General features: G+C 32.9%; 1 protein-coding gene across 1 annotated transcript in view; it reads left to right on the forward strand.

Moving 5' to 3' along the window:
* The window catches only part of PDE3B (phosphodiesterase 3B), a 75,086-nt gene extending 64,780 nt beyond the window's left edge, over positions 1 to 10,306 (forward strand). The window contains exons 9-17 of the mRNA XM_042815052.1: positions 132 to 235; positions 994 to 1,128; positions 3,329 to 3,440; positions 5,191 to 5,304; positions 5,998 to 6,197; positions 7,366 to 7,569; positions 7,951 to 8,112; positions 8,583 to 8,826; positions 9,091 to 10,306. Of these exons, the coding sequence (XP_042670986.1) occupies positions 132 to 235; positions 994 to 1,128; positions 3,329 to 3,440; positions 5,191 to 5,304; positions 5,998 to 6,197; positions 7,366 to 7,569; positions 7,951 to 8,112; positions 8,583 to 8,826; positions 9,091 to 9,311 (1,496 nt within the window). The 3' untranslated portion in view covers positions 9,312 to 10,306. The remainder of the gene's footprint in view (positions 1 to 131; positions 236 to 993; positions 1,129 to 3,328; positions 3,441 to 5,190; positions 5,305 to 5,997; positions 6,198 to 7,365; positions 7,570 to 7,950; positions 8,113 to 8,582; positions 8,827 to 9,090) is intronic.
* Positions 10,307 to 10,755: the final 449 nt, after the last annotated feature.

A 10,755-nucleotide genomic window follows, 5' to 3' on the forward strand; every position in this document is an offset into this window, starting at 1 on the left:
AAATAATTGGTTTAGAAACAAGCTGTTTCTTTTGTGAAGAGATCTCTTTTGTGAAGAGATAAAGTATTATTAGGCATTAGTATTTACAAATAAATTGTTGATATAATAATTATCTAATCATTTTCTTTAAGGTGAAGTTGGAAGCACTAATCTCTCAGCAGAGTCTTTCCACCATACAGAGGAGACAAAAGATGAAAAGAAAGAAATAATTACTCAAACACAAAATAAATCCCTTGTAAGTATGCAATTGCAAAAGAACTTGAAGTAACATATCAGTAGATTATTTATCAGTTACAACATGCTGTAAAGAGTTTTTTTGCATTCCTAATAATAGTCATGTCTGAAGGGAAATGGTGCATCACCTTTTTTTTTTTTTAATTAAAGTTTACAATTAATGATATATTTCTATGTTGCATAAATGTCACTAACAAATGACAAGATAGTGAACTGCATGAATTTTTGTTCATTAAAATTAATTTGTGTAGAGTTAATGTAGACAGTACGTTTAAATACTAATTGACTAGTATTTTTCCTGGAAGTTTATGAAGTATGTGGCAGTTTCACAGAAACTATCAGTGTTCACACAACACAGTATATTGAAAGTGCAAGAAGACAAAGTGTTTCTTAAGCTTTACTGATATTTTGAGTCTTCACAGCGCTTTTTTAAAGCTAGTGCAGCTAAGGAATTCTCAAAGCTCAGTATACATTTTGGTACCCATGCATTTTTGCTTTGTTTTATTAACTCAGTTTGCTTTAAAGATTATGATGATGATAAAATAATTATCACCATCTCACGAAGCCTCCCCCATATACGAAAAGTCCGGTGTTATTTTGTACTGCTGATTTATTATTTTCTCGTAGCCACAGATATGGCACCATTCAATAAATTCAAGAATGGTTTATGATTCTCACAGGGTTTTTTTGGTCGATATTGTTGGCGAATTAGTTTTCGTTCTTATTTTAGAGGTGATTAAGTCTCTTGCTCTTATGCAGGTGGTGCAGAGTCCTAAATTAGAAACGATGATAACAGAACACGATTCACTGATGGAAAAAATGAACAATTGGAATTTCCAAATTTTTGACCTTGTGCAAGAAATGGGAGACCAGTCTGGAAGGATCCTTAGCCGGGTTTGTTGTCTTCTGTTATATGAGGGGTAGGGAGGGTGCTTGAAGCTGTTATGCCTTTATATTAATTTAAACCGTGAAGGCATTTTGCATTCAATGTGTATTTGAAAACTAAGTTGTGAAGTAGAAATTTCATTTTTCATGTACTCCATCTCATTGTAAACCATAAAAGGTGCTTTGTTTATAGAGAAATTGCTCCAAAATGGCTGAATTTTGTTTTCAGTGTAAACTACATTCGATTTATGGTTACTGGAATAGGTTTGCAGGAATTTGCCATTTCCTATAAAAATTCTCCTGCTTTCAGAATTGCTACCTTGTTTGTCAACCATTTCTTTTTTCTTTATTTCAGTAAAATATTTCTGCCCGAGCTACACCTGTAGGGGATGAGAAGTGATCTTTTAGGCAGTCTTTTGCCCCTTGATCCTACAAACAGTGGGATTTTTTTTTCTGTGCTGCTTTCTGCATGTAGTATCCCTTTTATCTCTTTCTGACTTAGTATTAAGCTCTTTGGTGCAATTTAATATTGTGCTGGGACCAATCTAATGGCGAGTGCAAAAGAATGAACCTGTTTGCTCTTCCCCAGACTTTCTCATTCATCAGTATCACCTGTAAATGTCTGTCTCTTTCTTTATACTGGATTTAGGAATTGTGGGATTATAGTATGAGCTGGATTTGGATCTGATCCAAAGATTAAATGCTTTCTACTTGCTGGTATCTTAATTTTCTAAGTATTCTATCCTGAATTAGAATGCGTGTTGCTCTTGGTTCAAAGTAGTGTTATGAACAAGCACCTGGAAGGAAACAGGTTAGAAGTAGTCAGGTGCAGATGGAAAAATAGACCAGCACCTATGCTGAAGTCAGGAAAAAACAATGGGGACAATTTAATTTTTGTCATTAGACACAATCTTTTCTTTCCCAATCCACAAGTATTCTGGCTATTAGTTTAAGTCTTCAAGTAGTTTTAGGGTTTTTTTTTCTTGTTTTTTTTTTTTTTTCTTGATCAAAATTGACGGGACTTCACCTCAGTTATTGACTGCTGTTAACATGCAGTGTAGAATGCCACGATCCATTTTTGAGTGGTATTTTTGCAGTTGTATACCAATGTTCTTTGATCCATACTAGCTGGCATTTCATTTGTGTGCAACCTGTAGGATAGTTCAAACATGTAAGTAATTCAGTGTGCAGGTTTCTATTTAACCAGAATTTATGTATCAGTCCTTCCTGGTTTTATGCATACGTGTTTCATCTCTTCTTCTCCCCAGTCCTTTTGTCAGTTGTACTGTAAGCATATAATGTTTATTTTGGTTAAAATCCGAATAAAAGTTGCATTTTGATCATTATTAGTTGCAAGATTCACAGATTGGGTATGTATAAAAAAGGAAATGTTTAGGACAGCTGAAAGGAGGGACGCCCCTCATTTTGCTCTCATGTTGTTTTGAGAACCTCCCACATTTTAGAGCTTGTTCATTCTCAAGTGGCTGGGTAGGAGCTGGCAAAAAATGAAAAGTAGTGTCTTTGAAAAGCTTTCTCAATATTTGCAGTCTTAAAGTGCTTTTATGTCTTTGTAGTTGCCAAATTCTACACATACACTTCAATATTTTTGTACTGTATATACATGTGTGGATGTTCTGAGGGCATTTTGTTAGCTTTTGATAGGTTTATTTAAAAATACCTGAGTTTTGAATAGAAGAGTGACGATTTGCTTTCCAAGGTCTCAAAAATAAATACAAAATGTGACATGGCTTCTTTTATTTCTTTTTATGTTAATGGATCTGCTACTGTAGTTAGGTAACCTCAATTTTTGAGTGATAAGTAAGAATACAGATTTCTTCTCTTTAGGTCATGAGATAAAACATGAGTTCTCTGACGTATTATGAAAAGTTTGGTGGATATTATTCAAACAATCAGTTGTGCTTATAATCAGTAGCAAAATGCAGGTTTTTTATCATATGTGTTTAACAGGATGCTAAAAATGCTTTTTTATATTTCTGAATTAAAAATGATTAAGCATCTAACTGATGTTGTGACATTAGCTTTCTGGCAAACTTAAATGAAGCATCAGTAGTTTTCAGCCTTATCAGCAAGCAAAATTTGTAAAGATGGGAATATTTTTAAAACTTTTTTTTTTTTTTTAAGAAAAAGCAAAATATGTTCAGCTACTGTGATTTTTTCCGGGCTAAAATTCATTTTAATATATGTTTAGGTAACTTACACCTTGTTTGAAGACACTGGTTTGTTTGAGATTTTCAAAATCCCAGTTAAAGAATTCATGAATTACTTCTGTGCACTGGAAAATGGCTACCGAGATATTCCCTGTGAGTAATATCCAATTGTATGTGCTTTTTTCTTTTATATTTATGTATTTCCTTGAGGTATACTAATATTCAGTACTGAGGCATACAGTACATTTTTATATGATATATCAGTCAGAATTTAGCAAAAAAAAAACCCAACCCCCCAGAACACAACAAACAAAAGCCCTTCAAAACTAGACTTGGTAATGTATAGGCTGAATACAGTCTTAAAGATTTTGATGAGTAGTTCAATCAAAAATACTGACTTACTGTAAAAAATACTGTAATCATTGTTATCAATATTTTGTAATTGTAAATTGTAATCAATATGTAAATGTAAATTGTAATCAAAATGTAACTTGTAATCAATACTGTAATCAAAAATACTGTAATCATTCATGAATATGTTTAGGGCTGCCAACTTTAAAATATGTAAGTAAAATCATGTCACAGATGTTTTTACTGGCCCAGATGCCTGTAGGTGTCAAATTGGTATGAATGTCCAGTGGCCATTGCTGACTGACAGGTAACTTAATCCATTCCAGGCTTTTAGGAAGGATAAAGTGTGCTTAGGGCTTGTTTGATTTTTATCTCACTTTTTTCTTGAAAACATCCAGTGATAGTATCTACTACAAGTTAAAATGCAATCTTTGCCTTAATGTTTGAGTTTTCCTTTGTACTAAATTTGGTCCGTTAGCTATTTCACTGTTATCTTTGCAGGAGATAGGTGGTTGTCCCCTCACGTTTAGTGAATTTTCTTCTGTTTTGAAGGTCTGTCAAGTCCCTTTTTGTGTACAGAGTTCTAATTTTCCTTAGTAAATCCTTGTTCTCTATGCCTACCATTTATTTCTTCCACATCTTCACTGGAGAAGACAGATCCAAAAGTGGCAGAATAAATACTATCAGATTTTCATATAGTGCATCTTTTAATAGTATGTTTCATTTTGTAGTCAGTCAGTGATCCTCTTTGGATCCTTTCTGCTGCGTGTATTAGATTCTAATTTTAACAAAAACAATTAGATGGTATATCAAAAACAGTTATAGTTATTTAGATATTGGATAGAAAAGTTCAGTTCTGTCTTGGATTCTTAGTAATTTGATTAATGAGTCCTTTTACTTAATTTTCTATATTGCTTTTCTCCTGGGTCTTTCTTCAATAGTAGAACACTTTAAAAAAGTTAATTACAGGTCTAATAAAATATAGTAGAGTGCTGTTTTTATATGAATAAAATTCTTGTCATGTACCATGTCAACAAGTCTGCTCAGTTGAGTTAGTTCTGCTTTTTCTGTATGTGATTTCTTTTTCTGGTCTTGTTTCTCTGAGTTCTAATGTAAGTTAAACATAGATAATTGTTTTGGTATTTTCATGTCTTACTGCATTTTAAACTTAACTTTCTTCTTTTATAAGAGGTACAGACATTATGTCTTATGCAAAGTTTAAATACACGCTAAGTGTTAGCTGATTTTTTGTGTGTGTTTGTGAAAACTGTTTACAGTGACTTTACAACTCAGGTTGAGAAAAAGAAAGAATGAGAAAATGGCATTGAATAAAGAGTCATGAAAACTGAAAGGCAAAGATAAAGTATTATGTCTGAGTAAAAATGGAAAAACATTACGAATAATTTTTTGTTGGTTCTTTTATTTTTCTTTTATGGAAGAAAAAAAAATGTTTTTTAATGTGGATCTGTTTTAAAACAATTTAAATGCAAAAACTTCAGTAAAGGGTGTAGAGTAACTCACGTATCTAATTTATTTATTCTTTAATTTTCAGATCACAATCGTATACATGCCACAGATGTTCTTCATGCAGTTTGGTATCTGACCACAAGGCCCATTCCTGGATTTCAGCAAATTCATAATGAGCATGTACTGGAAACTGATATGGGTATGTATCCATATACTTTACTTCTGTTCTTTTGCTGTAAAAATGTCTTAATGAAATCACAGTACATTGAACAAAACCACTAATTATCCTTATCACTCAAGTATTTTTTATATTTTCATATAAGGCAGTAGTGATATGACAATACTAGTACATACTATTCAGAAGTAAAATGCAATTGATTTTAGAACAGTTATTAGAAGAATTGGCTTGTTAGACAACAAAACAGTTTCACTCAAGTTTTCTGTGCTAAATGAAAGTCAGCCCTTTTTTAGCACTTGAAGTACATTAGATTAATTTTTAAAATTGTCTTTTTTTCCTGATTATGACAGATAACAGCTCTTCCCAAAATCTCTCTAACTTGTATGAGTGATAGTTATCTTGTAATGGGTAAACTTGCCTGAGTAAAAGTATGTTAATGCACCTGTCTGGTGCTAAGTAAATAATTGGTTTGAATGCAGAAGCTCTACAACTTTCCAGTTTTGGGACACTTAAAAAACTTCAGGATGTCCTGCAAAAACATGTTGCCCCTGTGTAATGTCTTGACATAGTGAGAGCTTTCTGTGAATTTGTAAGATTTTGGCTACCTTGTTGGACAACACGTACGGTCATGATGAATTTACTTCTTACTGGCCTTCCCGAATGTGCTTCAAAATTGCTGGTTTATGTAAAAACAGTAATATGATTTTTTCTTAGATGAAGCTGGTGGTGGTGTTCCTGATCAAGTCAGCTATATTTCTTCAAAAAGCTGTTCTGTTACTGATGACAGTTACGGGTGCCTGGCATCAAACATTCCTGCCTTGGAACTGATGGCTTTATATGTGGCAGCTGCCATGCATGATTATGATCATCCCGGTCGTACAAATGCTTTTTTAGTAGCTACAAATGCACCACAGGTAAGAAATTTTTTAATCAGAAAACTATTTCTATCTGCAAGGAGAATAGTAAAAATTATTTTCTTCTTTATTCCTATATTGCCTGTGTAGGAATCATTTGTCCAATTTAAGGCTTTGAGAAATGAATTTGAATTTACTTGTGTAACTGTTTTTCCTGATAAATTCTCATGTATTTTGTGTACATAGATTGTACATATATGAAAAACATTCTCAATTTAAAAAGACTATAAGTAACTTAAATCTATGTAGATTGTAGTAAAAGATAATTTCAAACAGAGCTGGCTATAGGACTGTCTGAGCACTTAAATTAATGGATATATTTGATTTTGCAAGTCCTATGAAAAGTCTATTGCTATCATAGGGATTTCTGCAATTACCTTAAAAACATGAATTGTTCTTGTAGTTCACTGAATTGCGTTGCCTAAAATCTGAACTTAGTATTTATCTGTTATGGGAAACAGTCATTATTTTTAAGAGTGGATGAATAAACTAAGACAAAATTAGCAAGATATGCTTGCTTTCATCTGCTGTAATCAGCTTTATTAGAAAACGGAAAGAAAGGAAATTCTCTTAAGGTCTAAAAGCGAAAGATGAAAAAGGTGACATAGAGCAGAGCAAAATGAAATGAGTAAATAACTGGGAATGGGAGAAGGAAAATCACTGAATAAAAGATATCTGAACTGCATAGGGTAGTAGTGATTGAGGAAGAAAAATACTAATTACTGATCATGGTGGTTTGCATCTCTGAAGTTTGAGACAAGAAAAATATATAATGACAACAGCAATAATAGTAGATCAGAATCCAATTCAGTTTATGAGTTTTTTTGTTTTGTTTTTGTTGGTGTATGCTTCGTACATATTACCAGAAGTTCAATCTCTGTTTTAAGAGGTGTGTATCATGTGTAAGCGTGAATGGAGCTTTGAAAGACCTTTGGAGAACTTGAAGAAATACAAGCTTTTACTACTTGGCTTTTTTTCCTCTCATCTGCCATTTTTTCCTCTATAACCCTCAAAACTAGAAGGTAAAACATCACTGGGTAGTTTAATTAAAAAAAAAAAAAAAAAAAAAAAAAAAAAGAAAAACATCTTGTTAGTGACTAATCCTTAAGCTTCAGAATATTAAGTTCAAAATCTTAAATCTGTTATTTATGATTCTCTTCTTTTGTAGGCTGTTCTTTACAATGACAGATCAGTCTTAGAAAATCACCATGCTGCTTCTGCCTGGAATCTTTTCTTATCACGACCAGAATACAACTTTTTATCAAATCTTGATCACGTAGAGTTTAAGCGTTTTCGTTTCTTAGTGATTGAAGCAATCCTTGCCACAGATCTCAAGAAGCATTTTGATTTCCTTGCAGAATTCAATTCCAAGGTTAGTTACATTTTACTGCCTGCGCTGGGCTGGTTGCAGTATGCTGATGTTTGTGTTGCTATTGAATATTTGTTGATATTAAACAATTGTATTTAAAATTTTTTCTTATTGAGTTGTTTAAAAAAATGCAAATCTGCTATTTTCTTCATAGAGAACAATTTTATGTTGGTTTGTATATTGCCTGGTAGGCCTTGCAGACCTGTAGTAGAGCTGAGTCTTATTTCAGAGATGAAAAATTACTTTTTTGACTGTGTTAAGATTAAAAAAAAAAAAAAAAAGTCTATAGAAAAAATAATTCAAGTGTCTTGGTGCAGAGCCTAAAAATATAATACTGATGAATAGTTTTAACTTAATTTTTCAAAATGTATATGCTCAACCCAGGCCAATGATATCGACAGTCATGGTATAGAATGGAGCAATGAAAATGATCGCCTGCTTGTCTGTCAAATATGCATCAAACTGGCAGATATCAATGGCCCAGCAAAAGTTAGAGAGCTGCATCTGAAATGGACAGAAGGCATTGTTAATGAGTTTTATGAACAGGTAGGTGTTGGAAGTATACATATTTTTAATTAGAGGCAGATGATCAGTTGTTTATGCTACTAAATGTGTAACTAATACGAACATTATTCCTTATCTGGATAAAGTCAGACAAAATATTTCCGTCTTCTTTTTCTGAATACTGACAAGTTATTTTTATATGAAGCATACTAATGTAATCTTTCACTTCCAGTTAGTTCTGTTGGAAGCTTGAAGATGAGCTCCCTACAAATGTCAACAATTTTTGAGATATTGAGAGCAAGTTGAAGGGAGGATTATGAGATCTGCAAATCTTAAAATATCTTCTTGATTGTTCTAACTCCATTTTCATTAGTTTAGTTTATATTACTATTGCCTTTGGTAAAAAGATGCAATCAGCTTTGTTTACTCATCTCCTCGAAATTAATCTCTCAAATCAAAATTTAAAGTTAATATTTTGAGAAGTTCTGTTTTTTTTGTAATCTCTCTTTCAGGGTGATGAAGAGGCAAGTCTTGGGTTACCTATAAGTCCTTTCATGGATCGTTCTTCTCCACAACTTGCAAAACTGCAAGAATCTTTCATCACTCACATAGTTGGCCCCCTTTGTAATTCCTATAATGCAGCAGGGCTGCTTCCAGGGCGGTGGGTAGATGAAGAGGAGGATGCAGAAAGTAATGAAGATGATGGAGCTCAGTTGGAGAGTGATGATGAAGAAATAGAAGATGATCTCATTTTAAGTAAGATTTTATACTTGAGTTGGTACCTGGTTTTCTTTTACTAGATTCAGGCATAACAGTGGCGGTTGAAATCACGCTGTTCAAATATTGTAGCTACTGTGATTATCCTTATTATCCATGTTGCTATTCAAATACTGGGAGTAAGCATTTGTGGGTTTTGCTCAAGTTCATATCTTTTCAACATGACGTTATTCTCTATGTGTGTTTTAAATGTGATCTCTTCGAATCTCAAAGAGCTAAAATATAATGCTTTAATTTTTACAGAAGCTCAAAGAAAAAAAGGTAGAAGAATATTCTGTCAGCTAATACACCATCTCAGTGAAAATCACAAAATATGGAAGAAAGCAATTGAAGAAGAAGAAAAAGCTGAAGGAGCTGAACTGCTAACAGAGATCTCATCTTTACCTCAAGCAGATGAAATTCAGGTTATTGAGGAAGCTGATGAAGAAGATGAGCGGCAACTAGGAGAAGAAAAGACATGCTGAGTAAACTCCAGTTGTGTTCAGTACGATGATAGGAAGTCCTATTTTTTTTTCACTGTGCAGACTTTAGCCTGATGCATTTCACTTAAAGTTGAAAGGCCTTAATACTGTGAGAGGATTCTTTCTGCTCCAGTGGAATCCCACTCCTATGCACTTTCACCACACAGAATACAAAACTTTATTCTAAAATTAAGTATTGTATACCCAGATGCAAAGTTCCTTATGCCTTAGTTGGTATAAAATATCCTGATACAATGCTGCCTTGCTGAATATGGAACTCTTATTTTCCTCGAGGTACCTACGATTTTTAGATACATTCAGTGACTTCAGTTACCAAAGTGGCAAGAACTTTTTGCTAACAAGGATATGTTTGATGAATTCTAATATTGTCTTGAGCTGTGTATTTCATGTTGTTTTTGAACATGAATAAGAAGAATTCTGTGCCTATATGAAAACCATATTCCTGTTGCAGTGCAAGCCTGTTGTGGGGTGTCTACTTTAGTGCAATCGCGTGCTTAATGTAGTCATCTCAGAGCAACTGTTCACGGACTGTGACGGAAAAGCTAAATTTTGATACTTGTGGTTTAAAAAAAGAAAAAAAAATCAGATGCATCTATTTATGATGCTTTTTATTCTTGTGCATAATCTGATGGTTTGGGTTTTTTTGCAGAAAATATTCAGGTTTGCAGTGGGTATTCGTTGAATATGAGGCCATTATCATCTGTTGCCTTGCTGTTTTGTGGTAAAACATTAAAAATCTGTTCAGCTACTTAAATTATTAAGGGATTTTATTCTTCTAGTTATAATGCTATATTTCCTGCCCTTACTCAGGTTCCTGTTTAAAAAAACAAGTCAGCAACACAATAGATTTTATCTTGCACCAATTTCTGGTATTAAATTGTAAAGAAATAAGGTCTTATTTCATTTATTCTTTGTATGTAAAACTTTAGGAGAATTAAAGATTTTTTTTTACAAAAGATAGAAACTACTGTTTCAAAGTGGCTAGTGTATGTTAATGTGCCTTACATCCTTTCTTCCATCACAAACATAGCTTGATCTGCATCCAGAAATATACATATGGAAAGCAGAATGTGAAAGCTTTGAGTAAAGCCTCGTAGTAAGATAAACATCACTGTAATATAGTAGATTTTAGATCATTTAATTTTAAAATAAGAAACTTAATCCACGATCCACACAAATATGTATTTTAGGAACACTGCAATTGTGTAGTGCTAGTGGCAAAAATAAAAAACATTAATTAAACTGCAAGTAAATAATCGCCTTATGCAAGCCACGAAGAAAGCTAGCTTTAAAGTGCACTTTTTAATACTGAGCATTTATATGCTGTGCAGATGAATGGCATTAAAAAAATGCATGTTGCTAATGTATGTTAGCATATTTTTGTTTACATTTACATTAGTTAGCTTGAAAAAGATGTAACATTTCT

This window comes from Centrocercus urophasianus, unplaced genomic scaffold, assembly GCF_019232065.1.
Source record: "Centrocercus urophasianus isolate 14NV4802_14NV808 unplaced genomic scaffold, USGS_Curo_1.0 seq_14, whole genome shotgun sequence".
NCBI lineage: Eukaryota > Metazoa > Chordata > Aves > Galliformes > Phasianidae > Centrocercus > Centrocercus urophasianus.